This window comes from Notolepis coatsorum, assembly GCF_963971535.1.
Source record: "Notolepis coatsorum genome assembly, chromosome: 5".
Classification (NCBI taxonomy): Eukaryota; Metazoa; Chordata; class Actinopteri; order Aulopiformes; family Paralepididae; genus Notolepis; species Notolepis coatsorum.
The window spans coordinates 138,212,529-138,237,928 of record NC_140169.1 but is presented as its reverse complement, the minus strand read 5'-3'; the positions used below and the strand labels follow the sequence as shown (position 1 = coordinate 138,237,928).

General features: G+C 45.0%; 1 protein-coding gene across 1 annotated transcript in view; it reads right to left on the bottom strand.

Annotated features, from left to right (window-relative positions):
- syne1a (spectrin repeat containing, nuclear envelope 1a) overlaps positions 1-25,400 on the bottom strand; it is a gene marked incomplete at its 5' end in the record, with an annotated part of 228,874 nt that overhangs the window by 38,580 nt on the left and 164,894 nt on the right. The window contains 14 exon segments of the mRNA XM_084314285.1: positions 2,490-2,612; positions 4,737-4,922; positions 5,082-5,192; positions 5,198-5,218; positions 6,098-6,280; positions 7,615-7,736; positions 7,739-7,766; positions 9,917-10,072; positions 10,887-11,052; positions 11,887-12,188; positions 15,704-15,922; positions 18,071-18,215; positions 18,414-18,751; positions 20,211-21,818. Coding sequence (XP_084170411.1) covers positions 2,490-2,612; positions 4,737-4,922; positions 5,082-5,192; positions 5,198-5,218; positions 6,098-6,280; positions 7,615-7,736; positions 7,739-7,766; positions 9,917-10,072; positions 10,887-11,052; positions 11,887-12,188; positions 15,704-15,922; positions 18,071-18,215; positions 18,414-18,751; positions 20,211-21,818 — 3,708 coding nt within the window.

Genomic DNA, 25,400 nt, shown 5'->3' with positions numbered 1-25,400 from the left:
CGTCTAGGTCTCTTGCTTCTGCTTTGGCACCGATCTCCTAATTTTTGTTTGTTTGTAATGTCTTTTAAACGTGCTAAATAAACGTAACAAAACTTTAGTCTGACCTTACAGGATGTTGTTAGGTCGTGTCTAGATTTGTACATTTATTTTATATTTCTATGTGATGGGAGTGGTTACAGTAAGGGTTAAGTTAAAGGGGTTATGCACTGCTATTCCTAGCACTATTTGGGCAACTTTACACACTTCCTGTGAGTCTATGTAACACATCTGTAATTTTTATTCCAAAAATAATCATTGTTTTATATTTCTAATCTTGTACTCAAAACCAGCATTTTTCAGCCTCATGAAAGCAGGCTATTATTGGCTTGGCTCCAACCATACTAGCAGAATGCTTTGAGTGACAGCCACCCACCAAATAGCTCCGCCCATCTCCCCGTCAGAGATTAGGTTTCAGGTTACATACAAATATGGTATGTCATAAATATAGAGATGTAGCAGTACTGTCTATCTATATATATGTTACCACTATTTGTAAAAGCCACAACCACGTTACCATATTTGTAATAATGTAAATCATTGTGTCGTTGTACATATTGTGTATACACCGTTAGAAGCTAACATAGCTTAGCTTGGTAGCTATTGTGCTAACAACATATCCCGACGTCCGGCTCGCTGGCCGGCATGCACGCCCGACACAAAATGGTTCTCTCCTCTCTGTACACCCCCGTCCCCACGGGTACCCTGCCGGGGAGCCCATGGACGCGACAACGGCGGCAGCCGTAGGGTGCTCGAGCCCGCCGTAACGCTAGTGGTACACAATAGCTATGAGCTAACTAACGCTACGGCCGCCGCTGTTGTCGCGTCCACAAGCTCCCCGGCAGGACACCCGCGAGAACGGGGGCACACAAGGAGGAGAGAACCACCCCAAATCGAGCACTCATGCCGGCCGACAAGCCGGACACCGCGGTTGTTGTTAGCACAATAGTAGCCCACTGTGATGCACCGAGTGGGCCACCATTGATCAACATGCAGCGATGTGTAGCTTGCATGATGCGTGTGCAGTGCTTTGCCACACAGGTCTGAGAAGAGGACCTGCACATGATAGCAACCGGGAGCGTCGCGGAGCATTCAGCCTGCTGGCTACCTAGATCCACTTCAACCAGCCGAGCGTCGGGAGCTCCAGCAGCTTGTCGATGTGCTAATAGCCTGGAGCCAGCTACCGTTAGCTTGCAGAGGCTATTAGCACACCGACAAGCTGTGTAGCCAGCAGGCTGAATGCTCCGCGACGCTGGTTGAAGTGGATCTAGGTAGCCAGCAGGCTGAATGCTCAACGACGCTCCCGGTTGCTAACGCCGGCCCCGGCTGGTGCTAAGTAGCTAGCGATCGCTCCCGAGTCCCGAGAGCTAACGCCGGTCTGTCTGTCGAAGACCGAGGGAACCGCATCAGGCTTCAGCTGATTAGTGATCTTCTGGACAAGCCTTCCACCCTGCAGGTAGCAAGAATGGAGGCGGGCATTACTAAAACCACAGAGCCAATCACATCACCGTGCGCTATAAACAGCGCCCTGTGACGTGCACCAGGTCGTCAAATCAACATGACCTGATTTACTAGAGGCAAAGAGGGGATGGGCTGTAGCTGAGGAATTCGCCAATATAGTATTTAGGCCCAAAAACACATTGATACGAACTCCTATTACTATAATACAATGCTAGAGACTGAAAAATGACATTTATAATGCATAGCACCTTTAAGGGGTAGGTCTATAAAGAACCTTTTAGGTGAAAATTATGATAAGTTGTGGGTTTGCAGCTCGGTCACAAAGTAGACTAGACCAGAGGAGCTGGCAGGAAGACCTGTACAAGGAATTAGCAGTGGTAGAGTATGTGTGTGTCTACCTCTCTGTGTGTGTGTGTGTGTGTGTGTGTGTGTGTGTGTGTGTGTGTGTGTGTGTGTGTGTGTGTGTGTGTGTGTGTGTGTGTGTGTGACGTGCACATGTGTATGTGTGTGCGTGTGTACCTGTCTATGTGTGTGTGTGTACCTGTCTGTGTATGTGTATGTGTGTGTGTGTCTACTTGTCTGTCTATGTGTGTGTGTGTGACGTGTGTGTGTGACGTGCACATGTATATGTGTGTGTGTGTGTACCTGTCTGTGTATGTATGTATATATGTATGTATGTATATATGTATGTATGTACAGTATGTATGTATGTATGTATGTATGTATGTATGTATGTATGTATGTATGTATGTATGTATGTATGTATGTATGTATGTATGTATGTATGTATGTATGTATGTGTGTGTGTGTGTGTGTGTGTATGTGTGTATGTATGTGTGTGTGTGTGTGTACCTGTCTATGTGTGTGTGTGTACCTGTCTGTGTATGTATGTATGTATGTATGTATGTATGTATGTATGTATGTATGTATGTATGTATGTATGTATGTATGTATGTATGTGTGTGTGTGCGTGTGCATGCGTGTGTGTGTACCTGTCTGTGTGTGAGCTGCTCCCTGAGGCTGAGTCTGTTGAGGTCGGGGGAGGTGAGCGTGACCTGGGCCTGGTCCAGAGAGCCGTGGAGATTCTTCACCTCTGCCTCCAGACGCCCCATGTCCTACACACAGACACACAGACACACAGACACACAGACACACAGACACACAGACACACAGACACACAGACACACAGCCACACAGACACACAGACACACAGGCAGCACCCATCAGCACCGGTTAAACATTCATTAAACACACTGTGTCCAAACAATGACGCGCAGAAGAATGTGGGGTGAAAATGTGTCAACATTCACAATGTCATCGGAAAACTTGGCAGCGGGTCCAGTTCAGACTCTCGCTGAACTTCACAAGGATTCAGCTGCTTACCGTGTTCTTTTTACCCCACAGAGCAGAAAAATACAGCACATTATTATTTCTATTGCTGCGCAAGTTCTTTTGCACCAAGAAAATGTGGTCTACTCTAGAGAAGAAGAAAAAATATATAATATATTACATAATATTAGAATATTACTTACTAATATTAATTATTATATATTAGAATATTACTGCATGCATATATATATAATAATTATTATTGATGTTACTAATAATTCACAATTATTATAATTCAAATATAATTAGGCTAATTTAGGTTTGCTCTGTTAATAGGTTTCATGTTATTCCAAATAAATGGTCACACGTCAACACAGGCTTATAAATCCCCCCTTCCCCCTCCCCCCATCCCCACCCCTACACCCCCACCCAAAAAACATAAATTAGGAATGTTATATCAAGACATTCTATTAGCAGCACGCTGTCATCTGGATACCAGCTGTCCAGCTGCCAGATTGGATTAGATTAGCAGATTACTGACATCCAGAGCTATAGTCATTTATGGTAGAGAGGCAGCAAACTGTGCCCTATACCTCCTCTGTACTGTACTGTATGGGCCACTGTGTACTGTGGATAAACAGCCACAAGAGGGCAGTGTGGCATCACGCTTCTGTTTCCTGTGTTCCACAATTCCATTATTTGGAATCCATGTCACCAGTCTTATATATATAGGTCAGATGAAGATTTTATTTTACAGTTGTAAACCAATCAATCCAAATCACTCGGGTATGAGATAAATCAACTCAAACCCAAAGACCCTCTACTGTCTTTAACTATGAATGTACACATCATTAGATTTCAAAACATTCTTCATCTAAAAACTTAAAATGGACTTAAAATAGTCTGATAATCATGAACACAATGGGATTGTTTTGATCTGAGTATCCTATTAGTAAAACTGTTGCACGTTAAATGAGATATTGGTGTTTACAGAGAGGTAATTCAGCAATACTTAAGTACCTTAACTACACCTCAGGAATACTTCAGTACCTTAACTACACCTCAGGAATACTTCAGTACCTTAGCTACACCTCAGGAATACTTCAGTACCTTAGCTACACCTCAGGAATACTTCAGTACCTTAACTACACCTCAGGAATACTTCAGTACCTTAACTACACCTCAGGAATACTTCAGTACCTTAGCTACACCTCAGGAATACTTCAGTACCTTAGCTACACCTCAGGAATACTTCAGTACCTTAACTACACCTCAGGAATACTTCAGTACCTTAACTACACCTCAGGAAGACTTCAGTACCTTAACTACACCTCAGGAATACTTCAGTACCTTAGCTACACCTCAGGAAGACTTCAGTACCTTAGCTACACCTCAGGAATACTTCAGTACCTTAACTACACCTCAGGAATACTTCAGTACCTTAACTACACCTCAGGAATACTTCAGTACCTTAACTACACCTCAGGAATACTTCAGTACCTTAGCTACACCTCAGGAAGTCTTCAGTACCTTAACTACACCTCAGGAATACTTCAGTACCTTAACTACACCTCAGGAAGACTTCAGTACCTTAGCTACACCTCAGGAATACTTCAGTACCTTAACTACACCTCAGGAATACTTCAGTACCTTAGCTACACCTCAGGAAGACTTCAGTACCTTAGCTACACCTCAGGAATACTTCAGTACCTTAACTACACCTCAGGAATACTTCAGTACCTTAGCTACACCTCAGGAAGACTTCAGTACCTTAGCTACACCTCAGGAAGACTTCAGTACCTTAGCTACACCTCAGGAAGACTTCAGTACCCCTCAGGAATACTTCAGTACCTTAACTACACCTCAGAAGACTTCAGTACCTTAGCTACACCTCAGGAAGACTTCAGTACCTTAGCCGCGTCCTGTAAACACTGGAGGCGCGTCTTGGCGTTTTGCTGCAGCTCCTCGGTGCGTCTGCTAAGGTGTTTCACCTGCTGGCTCCACCTCTCCGTCTGTAGCACCTCCCCCAGCTGCCCCTCCCTCTCCCCCATGGCCTCCAGGTCACCATGGAGACCCCGACACTCCCTCAGCAGTGCCTGTTGCCATGGGAACATGGGATTAGATGTCGAGAAGGGAGATAATTTGCTTGCCTGTACCGGGCAATTATACCAATTAAACCCGGTCTACACATACAGCGCGTGACATGTGATCAGAGCTACAGTGCGGTGTGTGAGGTTGGGTGTGAAAGTTCCGACCTGGTGCACTCTGATTTGCTCCTGCAGCTGGGAGGCGGAGTTCCAGATGATGTTGCCGTTCACCAGGGCCTCTGCCTTCTCCGCCCAGCCCAGGATGAAGGACCTCATCCCTTGTACTCCTCCAGCTGTCTCTCTGCCTGCTCACAGAGAGAGAGAGAGAGAGAGAGAGAGAGAGAGAGAGGAGAGAGAGAGAGAGAGAGAGGGAGAGAGAGAGAGGAGAGAGAGGGAGAGAGAGAGAGAGAGAGAGAGAAGAGAGAGAGAGAGAGAGAGAGAGAGACGGGAAAGGCAAATGAACCCATTAACTCTTTCACTACCACACTACAACGGGTTAACCCTTTCACCTACCACACTACGGAAGGTTAACCCTTTCACTACCACTTTCACTAGTGTGGTAGTGAAAGGTTAACCTTCTGTAGTACTAGTGTGGTAGTGAAAGGGTTAATGAATGAGCTTTCGTACTGTGTACCGTGTCAACAGTTTATTTATATTTTCACACGCATTATAGACAGTTTATAGACACTAGAAGCCCATCTGATTTGTCAATGACTGGGAGTCCTTTCAGCCAGCGATTACAAAAGCATATGATTTGTCCCTATTGGCCATATTTATTCACTCAGCCCAACCTAAGCGTGACATAAGAGCAAAATGGCCGCCATGTGAATATGGTCAATTGACGTCCATTAGTGGTGGTAACAAATGCTCAAATCTTCTGCTTCCAATATTTCGAAATCAAAACACTGGTGCTGGACAACTCCCAGATGGTGACAAGGTTTTACATACACACATATATATATATATATATACTGTATATATACTTCACAACATTGTTTGGCTCAGAAAATGAAAATTAACCTTACATATTATGCTAATAGCAGTAGCTCTACCATACCACCAGTTAAACTGAGAGGGGAAAAAACATACATACAGGGAACAAGGGAAGGAACATCACAGATGTTTTAATTAGCTATACACTGTACACTTCCATTCAGCAGATGGCTCCAGCCCTACGCTCTCACCTTCTTCAGTCTGTTGGCTCTGTCCTGGGCCTGCTGGGTGGTGTGGCGCTGCACCTCAGACAGCTTGGACAGAGCGTCGCCCAGCTGCTTACACAGGAGAGGGTTCTGCTCACCAAACTCCTGCACCGCTACACCCAACTCTGCCAGGGAGCGACCACAGCCATCACACTCCTCACAGAGACACTGGAGAAGAGAGGAGAGGAGAGGAGAGGGGGGAGGAGGAGGGGGGAGAGGAGAGGAGAGGAGAGGAGAAGAGGAGAGGAGAGTAGAGGAGAGGGGGGGAGAGAGGAGAGGGGGGGAAGAGAGGAGGAGAGGATAGGAGAGAGGAGAGGAGAGGAGAGGAGAGGAGAGGAGAGAGGAGAGGAGAGGAAGGAGAGGAGAGGGAGGGAGGAGAGGAGTGGAGAGGAGAGGAGAGAGAGAGGATAGGAAGAGGAGAGGAGGAGAGGAGAGGGGGGGAGGAGAGGAGAGGAGGAGGATAGAAGAGGGGGAGATGATATGGTATAAGAGGAGGAAAGGAGAGTATAGGAGAGGAGGGTGGAGGAGAGAAGAGAATAGAAGGAGGGGAGAGAAGATAATCAAAGAGAAGAGAAGGAGGGGAGGATATGAGAGAAGAGGAGAGGAGAGAAGAGGAGAGGAGAGGAGGGAAGTGGGAGGAGGGGAGAGGAGATGAGAGGAGAGATGAGGAGAGGAGAGGGAGAAGAGGGAGAGGAGAGGAGGAGGAGAGGAGGGAGGAAGGGAAGGGGAGAGGAGGGGAGGGAGGGAAGGGGAGAGGAGGGAAGGGGAGGGGAGGGAAGGGGAGGGAAGGGGAGAGGAGGGGAGAGGGAGGGAAGGGGGAAGAGGGGAGGGAAGGGGAGAAGAGGAAGGGGAGGGGAGGGAAGGGGGAAGAGGGAGGGGAGGGGAGGGGAGGGGAGGGGAGGGGAGGGGAGGGGAGAGGAGGGGAGGGAAGGGGGGAAGAGGGGAGGGGAGAGAGAAGAAAGGTTGGAGAAGAAGAAGAGGAGGTAAGAGAGAGATTGTAGAGGAAACATCAGTAAACACCCCAGGTGGTTATCTCTGAGCTGAACATGTTTTTTCAAACAAACACTTTGAAACACATTGCTTAGGTTTAGGGGCCTCTTGGCGAAGGAGGGCAAGAGGGGGGGGGTGAAGGGGGGTTAGGGGGGGGCAGGAGGGGATGAAAGAAGGGAGGAAGGGGGTCAGAATTCCATCTGGAATATTTCTCAGAACACACACACTCACGTGCAGAGACACATGCTCTCTCTGTTGCACACGCGCACACACCACACACACACACACACACACACACACAACACACACACACACACACACACACACACACACACACACACACACACACACACACGCATGCTCTCTCTGGTGCACGCTCCACACACACACACACGCGCTCACACGCACACCCCGACACACACTAATCATTAACCTCGCTGTCTGTCAAAACGAGTTGGAAGTTTAACGAGGGCTAATTGCGTATTAATTAGTCAATCTGTCTGGTTGATTACTTTGGTCTCCTCCCGGGCCTGCTCCAGGTCGGAGGCCCTCTCCCCCAGCTTCAGGGAGATGTTCTTCAGCTTCCCCTCGATGTCCTGCAGTCTGGAGCTGAAGTCCTCCTTCACGTCTCGGTCTGCTGCACCTCCCGCTCCCTGGCCTGGACCTGGACGAGCAGGGGGGGGGGGGGGGAGACGCTCACTCAGGGGTGTAAAGTACTTGAGTCATTGTACTTTGTTACAATACTTAAGTACTGTTTTTTTTGGGGGATTTGTACTTTACTCAAGTATTATTAGGTTTGTATACTTTGTACTTTTACTCAATTACATTTCAGAGAAGAAAATACATACTTTTTACTCATTACATTTGAAATGCAGACCTACAAAGTACAAAGTACAAAGTACAAATCTCGCAGGTCCAACCATTTTAATTAGTATATTTGTTTCTCTGGCTAAACTAACGTTAACGTTATTAATCCTGTGGCCGCACTTTATTTAAAAACAGCCAATCAAATCCCCATCAATGGAAAATTAACCCGCCCATACCCATGCTGATTGGTCCTTGTGCAAGACTAGAAAGCGGGGATCTTTGATTAAACATCTGCTATCAGAGAATAGACGGTCAGAAAAAAATTGCTAGGTTTTAGTGAGTTTTTCCTTACCTTCGCGTGGGACTGGGACTGTTGCATTCATTTAATTTATTTTATAAAAAAAAATATCGATATTTGGAATGGCGATCAGGAATTGGAATCATCTTTTTGGATAACATCTGATCTCAGGTAAGGAATTTATTTTACCAGTCTTAGGATAATCAGAGCTGTTTTGACCTATATATCAGCATTTGCCCTATGCGTGTGTGTGTGCGCGCGGTGATCGCTTATGAGGAAATGAGAGAATCGATTTTTCAGCCCGCTTCTATAGCGTGCATAAGTACACATATACTATCGATAATCTAGCGTTTATTTGAAAACGATTCATAAATAGGCCGAAAAATGACAACGTTTTGTGTATGCTAGAATATTCCAGTAAATGCCGTTTATCACGGAATCTATATATTTCCTGAAAAACGAGGGCTTTTCAAAAATGCTAAAACAAAAATGAACCGATTAAAAAACAATCCATTTCGACAATGTGACTGCAAACAAGTCATTGATAAGCGACGGGCAGATTAGACACAGAGCCATAATTTAAGAGAGAGATTATGCGTTCACAACGCTATCATTGAAGTGGGTGCTGGCATTTAACCATGTTTCCCATGTTAATGGCTGGCACTCAAACTGTTAAAGAAGACGTGTCCGGCCCATGGGGACAATAACGTGTGTTGTCGGGCCTTACAAATACATTTGATTTGATTTGACTATAGTAGAAGTGACGAAATGTCATAAATCATAAAGAAGAGTTACAGTGCAGACCCTCATGTGAAGTATCATTTAAACAAAAGACAAAGATCCCTATGTGCACAGATTCGGTCAGGGACATTACCACTAGCACTACAATTTACAATTTACAATTGAGTCGTTTAGCTGATGCTTTTATCCAAAGCGATTTACAGATTGTGCAACTCTTGGTTAAACCCAAGGCCAACCACTAAATTGCACTAAAGCATAATCAAGTTAGTCACTTGTGTTTTGCCTCCAACATAATTTAATATGCTGTGGAGTAAATGTATCAGATCCATATTATATTTGTCAGAGACCACATATTATATTTGCTGGAGGCAACAAGTACTGTTGTGTACTTAACAGACTCGCAATACAAGTGTCCATAATATTCTGTTTACATTAACACTAAGCTTAAATCGTTACGTGACAACATTATACAACATTAAAGGGATATTATGACTTTATTATTAGTAGTATTAGATTAAGTAGGTCTTAATCTTGTTGATACTGTTGTTTTGTATTGACTGCTATGAATGCATGTTTGTCCTTGCTGTCCACAACGATTATATGATTGTATGTAGTCCAACTGCCTATTTTGTTTTGTGTTTGTTTCAAGTGCTGCAGAACAGGAACCTGTACATTGTGAAATGTCTTTGTATCCTTTCCTGTATAAACTATAAATACAATTTAAAAGAAAATGAATTAGTATTAGTAGTATTAGTAGTAGTATTATTATTACATTTGTCACACATTTCTCCTGACATAAATATATCTTATTTTACCCAAAAGTGGTGTGTTAGCATGGTTAGCATTCCTCATTGAAACCAAGGGGCACAAAAATAACCAACATTTGTAAAAAGAAATAATAATAAATAATACAATTTTATTTTTTAAAGACAAAAGTATCCCTTTAACTGTGGTGGGGAGAGGGGTACCTGGTCCTCCGCAGAGCCCAGGGCGAGAGCCACCTCAGCCAGCTGCATGCTGAGCTCGGAGGGCAGGCCGGCCTGGAGGTCCTGGTACTTGGTGTGCTGTAGCTCTGCCATGCGCTCCACGCTCTGACGCCTACTGATGACCTCACCGTGCGCCGTCTGCGAGACACCACAGCAAGGATCACTTTACTTCACGTTACCTGAGTGTGAATTCAGCTTCAACAGCTCACGTATCCTCATCAGTGTGAGGGTGAGGTGAGCGTGTCTTAAAAACACTATATTTCAATCTTATGTATGTACGTATGAATTAATTAAAAGATTACAATGAATAAAGCGTATGATATGTTAAACGTGCATCTTGAAAAGCATATAGAGTGTGAAGTGTGTATGACATGTGTGTATTGAGAGTGTGTGTGTGTGTGTGTGTGTGTGTGTGTGTGTGTGTGTGTGTGTGTGTGTGTGTGTGTGTGTGTGTGTGTGTGTGTGTGTGTGTGTGTGTGTGTGTGTGTGTGTGTGTGTGTGAGTGTAGGCTACTGTAGTTGTGAGAGGCTTCCAGATGTTGTCCTATGTGCCTGATTGTATTACATGCTAAACCACTATGTAAACTGGCAGGTACAATAAATGATTAAAATGTGTGTGTGTGTGTGTGTGTGTGTGTGTGTGTGTGTGTGTGTCTGTGTGTGTGTGTGTGTGTGTATATACACTATGTACGTACAGTGTGTGTGTATTTATGCATGCGTGTCTGTCTGTGTGTGTGTATGTGTGCGTGTGTGTGTGTGTGTGTGTGTGTGTGTGTGTGTGTGTGTGTGTGTGTGTGTGTGTGTGTGTGTGTGTGTGTGTGTGTGTGTGTGTGTGTGTGTGTGTGTATGTATGTATGTGTGTGTGTGTGTGTGTGTGTGTGTGTGTGTGTGTGTGTGTGTGTGTGTGTGTGTGTGTGTGTGTGTGTGTGTGTGTGTGTATCATGCGAGCCCACCTCCAGCTCCTGCAGCAGGGAGTCCAGGTCTGCGGTGGGGCTGAGCAGCAGGCCGCGGGTGTCCTGGATCCAGCCCCTCACCAGCCCCAGCTCCTTCTCCACCTCCTCCCGCTCCCTCAGCTCCTGCTGCACCTGGGACCGGCTGCTCCGCACCTGCAGCACCAGGCTGGAGGACAGAGAACAGTGTGACGTGTGAGATAACAACAACAACAGATGGTTCCGCTAGACTAGGTCAGAAGTAGGGATGTCCGATATTATCGGCCTACCGATATTATCGGCCGATATCGGCATTAAAATGTGATATCGGAAAATAACGGTATCGGTTTTCAAATTTTTTTTTTTTTTACATTTCTATAACCTTTATTTACCCAGGCAAGCACGTAAGAACAAATTCTGATTTTATTTATTGTCAAAAGTATGCATAATGTTGTGTTAATTCCACAACAAGTGATATGTAATGTTAATTACCTGAAATTATAAAACATTTTGGGGGGGAACCCTGCATATATCAGTATCGGTTGATATCGGTTGATATCGGTATCGGAAATTAAGAGTTGGACAATATCGGTATATCGGTATCGGTAAAAAAGCCAATATCGAGCATCCCTAGTCAGAAGTGAACAAACCAGACTGTCCCAAAAAGACGAACGAACGGCAGACAGGAAGTCGATTCTGCACATTGGAAGCTCCCGACGCCGTTGATTTATCATAGCGGTGACGTTTTGAGCACGCCGCTCTTCATCACTCTCTTCATCACTCTGCCTGATGAAGAGCACTGTGCTCAAAGCGTCACTAGTTTTATGCCGTCGATCAAATTCACCAACCATGGCGATGTGAGACCAATATCCAACACATTTATATATTATACCGCATCAGATAAGACAATAGTGTTACATTCAGCTTTTCTCCAATAAGATTTGCACACACGCTCTTGTCCGTTTGTGTCTTGTTTTTAAATTGACTTCTTTCCCACGTCCCAGTTGGGTAGCGTTATGAGTACCTGCCGTACTGCTCCTCCATGCTGCCGATCTCCTGCTGCCACGGCGTCTCCTCCCGTCCGTTCTCCACAGTCTTCCTCTCCTTCTCCTCCTCCTCCTCCCTCTCCCGCTCCCTCTCCCCCCGGAGGCAGACGGTGTGTTGGCCCAGCAGGGCCAGGGCGGACTGCTCCCTCTCCACCTCCAGGCCGAAGGAGTCGTGATACTCCAGCAGGCTCTGCAGCGCCGCCCTGGTGGCCGCCTTCTCCACCGTGCTGTCCGGAACGCGGCCGCGGAGGTCTCCCGACACGGAGCGCACCTTCTCCATCTGCGGGACGACAGAGGAGATGGACTTATCGTCGGGTTATGTCTGCGTGGCAGAGCTGGGGGTCACTTATCCACCTTATTGACCCATCTCAAACCCCGCCCTCTTTTCTCGATCCACCTCTTTTCTTGTCCCTCAGACAAGCAGCGGTTGTGATTGGAGGATCAAGAAAAGAGGGCGGGGTTTGAGATGGGTCAATTATCAAACTCTTAAAGGTCCCATGCATTATAAAATGGCCTTTTCCAGTTTAGCATTGTATCCTAGCAATTGGGGATTATATATCAATGTGGTCTGTGTCGTTAATGATCATATTGACTCATCAGTCTAGTCTCGAGTTCACGAGATCTTCCCTCACTCAACCAAGCTGTTCTGATTTGACGGTATTGCTGACGTGAATAAGGTACTGATTTGCATAACTAACGCCCCCTCTATGGTTGACAGCGACAGCAGAGCGAGTAGAAATATCTTCACTTCCTCAAACAGAGCGAGGCAGAGAACGAGCGAGAGAGCGAGAGAGAGGGAGAGAGAGATAGAGAGGGAGAGAGAGACAGGAGCTTCTGTCGGGGAAACAAACCGTGCGCGGGGAAGCAGTGTCACACACGCATTTACACACACAACCTGGACCGCGGGGAAGCAGTGGCACACACGCATTTACACACACAACCTGGACCGCGAGGAAGCAGTGGCACACACGCATTTAGACACACAACCTGGACCGCGGGGAAGCAGTGGCACACACGCATTTAGACACACAACCTGGACCGCGGGGAAGCAGTGGCACACACACATTTAGACACACAACCTGGACCGCGGGGAAGCAGTGGCACACACGCATTTAGACACACAACCTGGACCGCGGGGAAGCAGTGGCACACACACATTTACACACACAACCTGGACCGCGCGGGGAAGCAGTGGCACACACGCATTTAGACACACAACCTGGACCGCGGGGAAGCAGTGGCACACACGCATTTAGACACACAACCTGGACCGCGGGGAAGCAGTGGCACACACGCATTTAGACACACAACCTGGACCGCGGGGAAGCAGTGGCACACACACATTTACACACACAACCTGGACCGCGCGGGGAAGCAGTGGCACACACGCATTTAGACACACAACCTGGACCGCGGGGAAGCAGTGGCACACACGCATTTAGACACACAACCTGGACCGCGGGGAAGCAGTGGCACACACGCATTTAGACACACAACCTGGACCGCGGGGAAGCAGTGGCACACGCGCATTTAGACACACAACCTGGACCGCGGGGAAGCAGTGGCACACACGCATTTAGACACACAACCTGGACTGCGGGGAAGCAGTGGCACACACATTTAGACACACAACCTGGACCGCGCGAGGAAGCAGTGGCACACACGCATTTAGACACACAACCTGGACCGCGCGGGGAAGCAGTGGAGAGATAACTTTATGCTCCGTGTCCCTCTCTCTCTCTCCCTCTCCCTCTCTCTCTGTCTGCCAGTCGCAGACTGTGGGTGCTGTCACTGAAAGCGCTTATGGGCGGAGCCCATCCAAAAATTGCCTGAAATCCTGAGGCTGAAAAATGATGCTTTTGAGTACTTGATAAAAAATATAAAACAATGATTTTATTTTTTTTTTTTTACCTTACAGATGTGTTCCATAGACTCTCAGGAATTGTGTAAAGTTGCCCAAATAGTGCAAGGAATAGCAATGCATGTCCCCTTTAATACACACAAGTTCTGGGTTTCTCAATATAAGAAAGAATAGATCCAGGTGGAGGAATTTTCTATGGGGCCCCTCTTGTTATAATTTATTGTGATTGTTAACTCTGTTGTTGTTTCATGTAGTTTGTAGGAATGATTTACTCTTTGAAGAGGCTCTTGGGGGCCCCTCCCACCATGAGGCCGTGTGTAGCTGCCCCCCCTGTATCAACACCATGAGGCCGTGTGTAGCTGCCCCCCCTGCATCAACACCATGAGGCCGTGTGTAGCTGCCCCCCCTGCATCAACACCATGAGGCCGTGTGTAGCTGCCCCCCCCCCCCCTGTATCAACACCATGAGGCCGTGTGTAGCTGCCCCCCCTGTATCAACACCATGATGCCGTGTGTAGCTGCCCCCCCTGCATCAACACCACAGACCCACGAGGGAAGGTTGTGATTGGAGGATGAAGAAAGGACTCAATTGCAACTGGTAGAGATGGCAATGAACAGTAAAGCAAACTGCTATGAATGCATTGTGTTGCATGCCATACCCTTTTATTCTGAAGGATGTTATTTTATTATGAAGGATCAATGTTCTGGGAATCCACGATACTACAGAAGAAGACATTATGTTACAATGGATGGAGTGTGATTAATGAAACTGTTGATTATCTAACTTGGGGTAGAAATTTGGGATTTACCTCATAAGGATCTATCTAAAAAAAATCTATAAATACGTGCTGATGTAACAGGCTACAGTGAAACAGCCTCTGTGTTATTTTTAACTGTTATTCCTTGTGAGTGTTATCTTGTTGTGAGTGTTATCTCGTGAGTGTTATCTCGTGAATGTTGTCTCTATTCCCCGTCGGGGCTCAAGACACAAACCAGAGCCCCTTGATTCAAACGTCCAGGATGACATCATGCCCGGGGAGAGATATACAATGGGGCCATAGAGAACCGACAGGGCAACGGGAATGTGCCACATCAAAAGGAAGTGACCAGCGGTGACCACTTCCTGCACCATGACTTAATTTCCCGTTTCTTTTGGGGCAGTCCTCTTTGTGGGAGCTCCGGCGGGAGGGGGTGGGAGGGGGAAGGAGAGCTTGACGACAGAGCGCCTTGGCGGGAGCCTGCCTGCCACTGGCCCGGAGCCTAGAATGACATCATGCTACGCCCACTAGTATTCAGCTGCTGTCGCTTGACCTAAATCAAGAGGCAAGAGCGCTACAAGAGCCACTTGTTACCAGCCTGCTGTAGGCTTCAAACCAAGTCTGATCTCATGAGCAAAGGACGTCCGTTTTGGAAAGATTACTTTATTGTCAAATTACACCAGGCAATTGAAATTCATCCGTCTGCATGGCCCATCCCTGCCTTGATACACATACACACAGTCCAGCACACACACACGCACGCACGCACGCACGCACGCACGCACACACACACACACGCACACACACACACACGCACACACGCACACTCATTTCATCAGAGAAGTCAGAAAGCAGGGCTGCCTGGGTTCGTTTTACAGTAGGTTCAGCTCAACCACCCAACCACTCTGCGCAAAGGGAGGAGGAGAGAGAAAGAGAGAGAGAGAGAGTAGAGAGAGAGAGAGAGAAGTAGAGAGAGAGCGAGATAGGAGGAGGAGGAGGAGGAGAGAGAGACCAAGAGAGCGAGAGAGAGAGAGAGAGAGAGAGAGAGAGAGAGAGAGAGAGAGAGAGAGAGAGAGAGAGAGAGAGAGAGAGAGAGAGAGGGAGAGAGAGAGAGAGAGAGAGAGAGAGAGAGAGAGAGAGAGAGAGAGAGCCCATACTAGGTAATAATTTCCATTACCTTCTCGGTGAAATTCCGCCACTCTCTGTGCGTGTCCTCTAGCGCCCTCTCTTGCGCTCGGGCCACACTGCGGAGCCTGCTCCAGCGTTGCCATAGCGACGACACCGAGTGGCTAACGACAGCCTTGTTGGATCCCGAGCTGACCCGCTCCAGCTCCGCGGTGTTCTCTCTCAGAGCGTACAGGGGCTGTTCCAGCGCATTAACCTGAGATACCAGCGGCTACACGGCGGGAGGAGAGAAAAAGAGAGACAGAGAGGGAGACGGGTTTTAGATCCTTTTCCAGAACTAAAAGATGATGCAGACATTCTCACAACAAGTGCAAAGGGAGAGTGAGCTCAAACTCACCGGAAGACTGTCCAAACTGAACGAAGAGCTTTCCAGTAGTGGAGTCTACAAGGTCTACATTGCCGGACCTTGTAGACTGACATAATTCTGTGCATAGTTTAGTCTACACAGGCCATATTTCAAATAATCAAAATCTTACTTCATTCATCTTAAACATTCTTGATTTGGGGGATTGGTAGTTCCCATGAAATCTGAAGTTGTTCAAACGACAACAGCGATCCACCTTGAATTAAATCACACAGCCGTGTTGGCTGTGTCACAGTCACGAAAGGGGCTACTTAATTAATTAATCCAATCCACTTTATTTATAGAGCACATTTAAAAACAACAAAGTTTACCAAAGTGCTGTACAAGTCCCACAACATAAGATAAAAAAAAAAAAAAAAAAATTATATAAAAAAAAAAAAAAAAATCTTTTTTAATTCGAAGCTTCGAATTAAAATCGAAGCTCTGCCCCGAAGCTTCGATTGCCAAAAAAAAATCGAAGGTCAGCCCTACTTTCCACACACTTAGCCCTGTGAAGTATTTCACTTTAGCTTCCTATCAGACCTTCATCAGAGCATGAAGTGAAGTGTGTGCAGAAATCTCTTCGTTCAGTTTTTGACTGATTCATTCTCACCGTAACAAAATATTTGGCCAAGTGAGCAGTGGTCATCCTTAAAAGGCATAGTTGTGGATTTTTGGACGCTACGTATGAAATACTTGCTATCTTACTCGAGTCTCGTGGTCAGAGTTCTGGTCGGTATCAGAGTGAGTGGGGAAGCTTTACGAAGGCAGCAAACGACAGAAACGTGGGTCACCACCAAACCAAAAGGCTTTAATCCACACCACGACATGCAGGCAAAGGGTTAGCCACCTCCAAAACAAAACCACTGTGCTCCAGCATTTTGAAACAGCTGATAGGCCGTGTTACCAGGGAAACGGCTCCAGCTTTTTCAGAGAAACATAGTGCCAAGTGATAGCAGACTCTATAGTGGTTTTATTTTGTGTTAATAATAGGTAAGCCCTTTTGCCTGCATGTTGTGGTGTGGATTAAAACCTTTTGGTTTCATGACTCCGTTTGCATTCGGTTCTGTGAGGGCTGTGTGTGTGTGTGTGTGGGGGGGGGGGGGGTCATGAGCAGATAACAGGGACTCTTAAAGTTATCCGTGAAACGGACAACCACTAGACTGCTTACGCAGATATTTTAGGAGGGGAAAAATTAAACAACAGAAAACAACCTTTACAGGTGGAAATCTCAAAGTGAGTAATTAAGAAAATAAATCAAGTCCCAAAAAAACAGGACTACTCTCAATAAAGAGGTATAGTATAAAAGTAAATAAGCCACAAGGACACCTCCTAATAAAGGAGTTTATATTGGAAAAAGTAAAACAATAAACCTACACTAAGGGAGTTTATGTGTAGAATCACGTGAGTAGCCTAAAATAAGAATGACTACCATAAAGCTCAATTCTGAATCAGAGATCAGACTACACTTCAATATAATGAGCGTGACCAAACGGACAGCCAACACTAGGAAATGAAAAATTAGTTGACACTGCGATCTCCAAACTTAAATAGACTCCACATGGCCATAGGCACAGCTGCACTGCATCAGGTGCAATCAAGCCCACACACCTGCCGACCCATGAGGCAATTAACCACAGGGAACAGGGATTGACAGCTATCCCTCACAGAGAGGTGAAATAAAGCAAAAATAGACAGCTGTCCCTCACAGAAAGGTGAAATAAGGCAAAAACCATGACAGGTTCTCTCAGAACCCGGCCAGAACTCCGACCACAGGACTGTAAATAAGCTAATAGCTTTGCGTCCACTACACTACTGGCAAGTATTTCATACAACTTAATGTCCAAACATCTTAACTATTCCTTTAATTAATGCCAGAAATAGTAATTAGTAGCTATTATAAGCTATTATAAGCCTCAAAGCATTTAACACCAACGACAAAGAATAACCAAACAAGGGTTATTTCTTATTTTGCTCTATTTTGTTTTCCAGTGTTGAGAAGAAACAGGATCCTACCTTGTATCGCTCTAGTTTGTCCTCAGCCTCTTGGCTATTGGCTGCTTGGGCGGTGGAGAACATGGTCATCTTCTTTTCTGCATCATTCATCTGACCAATCAACGTCTCCCTCTCCTTCTGAAAGCAGCTCCATTGAGCAGCATAGCTAAGAAAATTACACAAAATGTAAGATTCTATACAAACATACAATAAATAAAAGCATCACACACACACACACCTACACACCTACACACACACACACACACACACACACACACACACACACACACACACACACACACACACACACACACATACACACACACCTACACACACACACTTAAATACATACGAAAACACACACCTCTGCAGAGCCTCTCTGCAAGCACCTAGTTGGCGTTCAACTTCTGCATATCCCAGTCCGGTTGCCTCAGTCTTTTTCCTTAGCTCAGTCTTCACTCCTGGTGCCACAAAATCCTCCAGCTGAGCATCCAGGGCTCCCATCTCCTCTAACCCAGCAGCGAAGGCCTGTCCCTGGGCTAAGATCTCCTCTAGCTCCCGGAGAGTCTCTGTTTGGTTCTCTAGCTCCACCCCGAGGCTGGCCCTCTGGAGGAAAACCCTGGCACTGTCCAGCCATTTCTGGGTAAACTGCTGGGATAGATGGTGCCTCTGGACAAGGGAGAGGGCTTGATCCGCAGCCAGCTGGGAAAAAAATATATATATATATATATATTCAAGTCTCAAATTAGATTTAATTCGTTCCGAGGTCTTTTCATGTTTTTTTTTTTAAGTTCAAAAAGGTCAGAAATCCCCTTGTGAAATTAGATTGACGATTCAAACGATGCGTGTAATTAAATTTTCATTCAACAAGAACCATCGCAATTGGAATAAGGATATGGTATTTCACTATATTACTATTTATTACTTTAAATCACTATGATGGATTTGAATTAAACATCAGGTAATTAATAGAACATTAATTAAACATCTCTTAAATGGTCTGCAATATGTTTCGACTGGGCTCCCCCTGGGGCTATTAATATTTATACCATGGAGGAGCTGGGGAAGGAAAGATTATTCAGAAGGTTCATGTTATTAATGATGAATCAGATTCATTAAAAGTTAGGGATTTTAACTTTTCCTGTGTAATCGCTGTTATAACCTTCCAGTTAGTATAGATATTTGTCTATAATCCACATGCAAATGACATTTAAGGAATAGTTTTGGTGGGAATTGACAGTATGTATTATTATTATTATTATTATTATTATGAATTTAGACAACATTGATTTCCGACCACGCAATGTGATTGGACGAGAGGACCAATGTTGGTTGTTTACATTGAATGAATGAATGAATGAAGGTTACAACAACCACCTGTCGCATTGCAACCACACTACACATCATTATGTTAGCTAACTACAAGGTAACAATAATCTTTGCAGAGGGCCAAAATGAAATTATTAAAACCCAAAGCTATCTTTGTTAAATTTAATTATTATAAAAAGGTCAAGGTCAAGGTTGACGTTGTGCTGCATCATCATGATTATTTGCACCAGTGTCCTGATCTACTCGTTCCCATGACTACCGATGGTGCTGATAACCACAACATAGAACTCCCTCCCTCTCCAGTGGTGGAAAGTTACTATTTTTACTGTACAATTTCAAGCTACTTAATACTTATGTGAGTATTTTCATTTTAGGGAACTTAATATTTTACTAATTAATCATTTAATATTGTACTTTTTACTCCACTACAATGGAAAACGTGGCAAAAATGTATGAAGATTATAGACTTTCAGATTTGAAGCCTGCAAACTTCAAAAGGACGTAATCAGGGCAGCATAACTGGACCACGTACCACTTTAACAGAACTTTTAATCAGAGCAGCATAACTGGACCACATACCACTTTAACATAACCTTTAGAGGCCAATGAATCGATGATTGAATGCTCCCAAGGACTGGAATACACAAACATCATGTACAATACATGCTTTAACTTTAGATACTTAAGTACCTTCAATAGCAAATAGTTCTCTACTTTTACTTAAGTAGAATTTGAATGGAGGACTTTTACCAGAGTACTCATTTATCTGGGTATTTCTACTTTTACTTAAGTAGCTGTATACTTCTTCCACCGCTGAGTAAGACATGCTCACCTGTTTGATGCTAATTCCTTGCAGAAGATCAGCTCCCAACTTTGAAATGTCCTTCACTCTCTCCTCTGCGTGGGCTGGAACGACCTGCTTTCTACTTCTGTGTCTCTCCTTCTCTCTACTGCACAGGGCATCGGTTACCCTCAATATGCATTGCACCTCCTCTTCCACCAACTTTAGTCTCCTCACTTCCTCTTGGACCCTCTCAACTTTGACCTCTGCGAGGGTCAAAGTCTCCCCGAACTTGTCCCTCATGCTCCTCAACCACTTCAACGTCCTCTCAGTCTCCCTCTTGAAATCTTCATTCTTGTTGACGCGCTTTTCGCTCTCCGCGACGTGACTTTTTATTTGCGACCGCAAAGACCGCAGCTCCTCCCGCCGCGAGGTCACTTCCCGGACAGCCGCGGGGTCAAAGTTCAAACCGAGGCCATCGGTCCTGTGTTTACATTCTTCTAGTCGAGAGCTTAGGCTCTCCATACGCTCAAGTAGCGCGTGAAGTCTCGTCACTCGGTCCGTTGCCCCGACGCCGGCTTCGGACTTGAGTCTGACCAGCTTCTCTCTCACAGTTTTCAGCTCCGGTTCCACCTCGGTCGACGCCGCGCTCTGCTCGGCCAGTATTTCCGAGCAGTCGTCTAAGTGCTTAATCTTCTCATCGATTATCCTCCTCAGCGCGTCGTGGAGGCTCACCAGCTGCCGCGTCTCTTCGGTTTTGCATCGTTGGCCCCTGCAGAGAAACCCCTCCGTCTTCCCCTTAAGTTCTCTCACCGCGGGGCTCAGGTGGCACAAGCTGCCTTTCAGATTCCCGTACTCGTTGCTCAGCCGGACCACGTCCTCCTGGCTGATGTTGATCGTCTGCGTCTCCAGATTGTCACACTGCTCCCGAAGCTCCTCGAGTGCATTACGCGTGATATCGAAGAAAGCGCCAAACTCTTTTCTCTCCATGATCGCCTGCTGGACTCGGTCTCGTTTCTCTTTGGCTAGCGCGAGGATGCTGTTGTACTGCTGAGGCAGGGCGTTGAGTTTCTCGTCCAGGTAGCAGTGGTCGATCTCGTTGAGTGTCGGCAGGATCTCCTGGCCCACCCTCTGGACGATGAGGAGCAGGTTCTCGTACTCCGAGGCCTGCTCCAGGACGTTCTGAAACGTGGAGAGTTGCCCTTGCAGTTCCGAGTCGTCGTCCTCGTCGTCGGATAGATTTGATTCGGGGAAGGTGATGGCGTCCGCCTGCCTCAGCCAATGGCAGGTCTTGTCCAAATCGACCTGGAAGTACTTCCTGGAGGTCAAGGCTTTGTCTAAGTCCGTCAGACGCTGGGTGGTCCTCTGGAAGGCCACCTCGAAGGCCACCTGGAGGTCGTCCAGTCTGGCCAGGGTCTCTCCTCTCTCCTTGTCGCTGGCGTCTCTCTCCAGCTCCCGTCCCTGTGCCCACAGAGATGCCAGCTCCCCCTGGTACGCTCTCAGGCCACTCTGGACCCCCCGGCACGCGCCGACCTGCTTGGTCAGGTCCTCGGGGAGGAGAGCTATATGGTCGTCTAGCAAAGCCTTCCTCTCCTGCTGCTGGACCCAGGACAGGGCCCTTCCCAGGCCGTGGAGGAACTGCGTTCGTTCTGTGAAGGCCTAGAAGAAAATCACAATAATAATAAAAGTATTGCACACAAAATAGAATAGATTTATGTAGCAACACCATCATCATCATCATCATCATCATCATCATAGCATTATAAGTAATAACATGTATGGATTATTCTTGACTTGGTTCTAGAACCAAGCGTTTCCCTGGTTACCAGGTGAGGAGAACCTCAGGGCCTTGAACTCAAGTTTCAAGTTTGTTTATTATTTGTCATAATAAAATACAGAATATGAAGCCATTCTAACATAAGGGAAAATGAGCCAAAAATCTAAAGCGGTCGGTCGGTCTGAGCCTCCCCCCCATCGCCTACCAACCATCGGCTACCAACCGGTTAACCCTTTTCACTGCGACAATACACCGAAGGTTAACCCTTTCACGACCGTCGGTTGTGTGATATTAAAGGGTTAACCCTCCGTCGTGTGGCAGTGAAAGGGTTAACAGTTATACAGTAAAGTACTGCACCTATAATTTTTACAGGCAAGAACAAGAGCTAAGAATAAATGTAAAATGCACACTAAAGAATTAAAACAAATAAACAACTTAGCTAACACACAATAATAATAATAATAACAAACAATAAAATAACGTGCAAATTTGCTTTAAAAGAAAATGATGTATTGTAAAATATGTTACACATATATAATCAAAATATAATATGCTAAATAAACAAACAAATAAATAAAAATTACAAATTCACTTTGTCTAAAGAACTATTTACGTTCCACTCCCTATCATCACACTTCAAGGTTAGCCTGTAGCTCCTACTGGTTTCCATTTACAGTGCAATCCTTCTGGCCTTCCTCGCTGCAAAGTCATCAATCACATCAAATTGTCCAACTCCTGAGCCAGCTCCTTCCCATCCAAATCAGATTGCCCTCCATGGTTTAAGGTGTGTACAAGTGCCTCTGCTTGCTTCATCAGCTCTTGGTGTGGCAGGTCTTGGCAGTTGTACAAAATTGCATACCTTTCACCTTGGCACGTTTCTCGTCTTCTTCTTTTCTTCTCTTTTTAAACTGGATGGCCGGATGGCTTTTGCCTCTTCATAGTTCTCTAACGTTAGTCTTTCTTTCCTCAACGCTCAATTCTATAAACACTTGACCGATACCCATCAATGCACAGCGCTCTAGCATGTTCTGACTGTGAACACCTAAAGCTGAGGCTCAAACCGACCGACCGTTTGGCTCATTTTCCCTTATGTTAGAATTTTTTTTATGTAAAAATAATGGTTGCAGATATAGAGGGGGGCGCCAAAACTGCAAAAAAAAAAAAAAAAAAATGTGGCGCCTTCCTCTGGGTGGCGCTCTAGGCGACCGCCTATATCGCCTGTAGGAAGGTCCGCCCCTGTCTACGGCCACTGGATGAGAGAGGTCATGTATCACATCAAACTGGAGAGGATCAGGTATACTGTCAGAGGTTGCACCGAAAAATTCCTCTCGGCCTGCTATTCTTTTATGTTCTTGCTTTTCTTTTGTATGTCTACAGAGTACAGGAGAGATGCTTGTGTCACTGCTGTCTGGTGATTTAAATGCTAAAGGGAAAATTGTTGATTGATTAATGAATGACTTAAGGTAATTAAGTTGTTTTAGAACGGTTCTGTCTGGTATGGGGTGGGGGGAGGGGAGGGAATTATTTTACTTTTCTTTTATTTTGGCCCATGTGGCACTGCTTGTGAAAAAACTAAATCCTTGAATAAAAAAACCCTGTTTAAAAAAAAGAGCACCTACGGGAGACTGCAATTCGAAACTGGCCCCTGTAAATGTCCTAACCCAACCCCCTCCAATGTACAGTAAATGTCCTAACCCAATAATACACGAGACCCTCTTCTTGGGACCAAGTAAGGTTTCGTCGATAATCCAATGTACATCCCCTTAACAATTGTGTGTATTGAGTCGTACTGTATTGTACCCATTCTGCAATCTGTTAATATAATTTTCAATTAATCAATCAATCAAATACAATGGTCTGACAAAAGAATTATAAAAAATCGACGGCCAGATTTTTCTTTTGTTTCACAATGGGTCATGACAAACCAATTACATAATCCAACATATGTGTAACGAACTAACATATTCCAGTTGACTGTATCTTTTTTGGAGGATTCGTTCAAAGGCTATTCATACTTCCATTTGTCTATCTATGGCGGATTCATTCAGACAGAAAAAAGAAAGTTATTCGTTTGTGGGAGGGATCTCGGGTCACGTGGAGTGTGTTATATGAAATAACAAGGTCTAACTTGACTGTTTCAGCCAATCAGAATCAAGAAATGTGCATGCCATTGTATAATTAGCCTTTTTATTCAATTCAATACATCTTTATTTGAAACTTGTTCTAAATATCCACAATGTACAGTATTTGTGAGTAATGTATATTTTTATTTGTTTGTTGTAGGTCTCAGATGAGCGGACTGCCAGTTTCCAAAAATAGAAAATGGAAGGGGGATGATTATTGTTTTATTGTGTTGTTTTCTGTTAAAATAAAAAACAAACACTTGAAGTGACCCCACGCTGGCTATTCTACCTGTCTACATAGCTAGTAGCCTACATTGTGATAGCCTATCCCATTTCGAGCACTGGTTATCCGGATTTGGTAATCCTGAAAAGTTTGTATCCGGATCAGAGTAATCCAATCCGATGTTGCTTTGAAAAAACGGCACAAAAATAAACTGGATTACGTGATCCTGGATAGCAAAACATAGGATTTCCAAATCCGGATCAGTTTTATCCGGATTAAACCTTTTGAACAACCGGGCGTGATTCACAAGTACAGTTACTTTTTTATAATGTAAATTTCTCCAAAAAAGGTAGAGAAACTAACTGTGTTCTGTATTATGGCATATATAACGTTCAGGTTTGTGGAAGATAATCCCGAAAAATAAGAGAAGCTGGGTAGGGTAGTTTTTCGAAATTCGAAAGTCCATCAAAAGCCCTAGGTCTCTTCCTTCAAAAGACTACACTCACTTTTGGCTGCGCCACTTCCTCCCGTCAAAATGCGCCGTTTTCCGACTCAATGCCCTGAGATTTCTATAATCATATATTTCACTAATAACAGTTACAATTAGGGATGCTCGATATTGGCTTTTTTACCGATACCGATATACCGATATTGTCCAACTCTTAATTTCCGATACCGATATCAACCGATATCAACCGATACCTATATGCAGGGTTTCCCCCCCCCCATTTTTTTTAATAATTTCAGGTAAAACATTACATATCTCTTGTTGTGGAATTAACACAACAATATGCATACTTTTGACAATAAATCAAATCTGAATTTGTTCTTACTTGCTTGCCTGGGTAAATAAAGGTTATAGAAATGTAAAAAAGAAAAGAAAATAATAATAATAATAAAGAAATTTAAAACCGATACCGATATTTTCCGATATCACATTTTAATGCCGATATCGGCCGATAATATCGGTAGGCCGATAATATCGGACATCCCTAGTTACAATCATTGGTAAACAAACGTAATGCTGAAAATATACACTTTGACTGCTGTTTTGACAGGGTTAGGGTCTTTACTCTTGGCTACATTTGAAAAGAAAAACGCAAAATTAAATCATACAT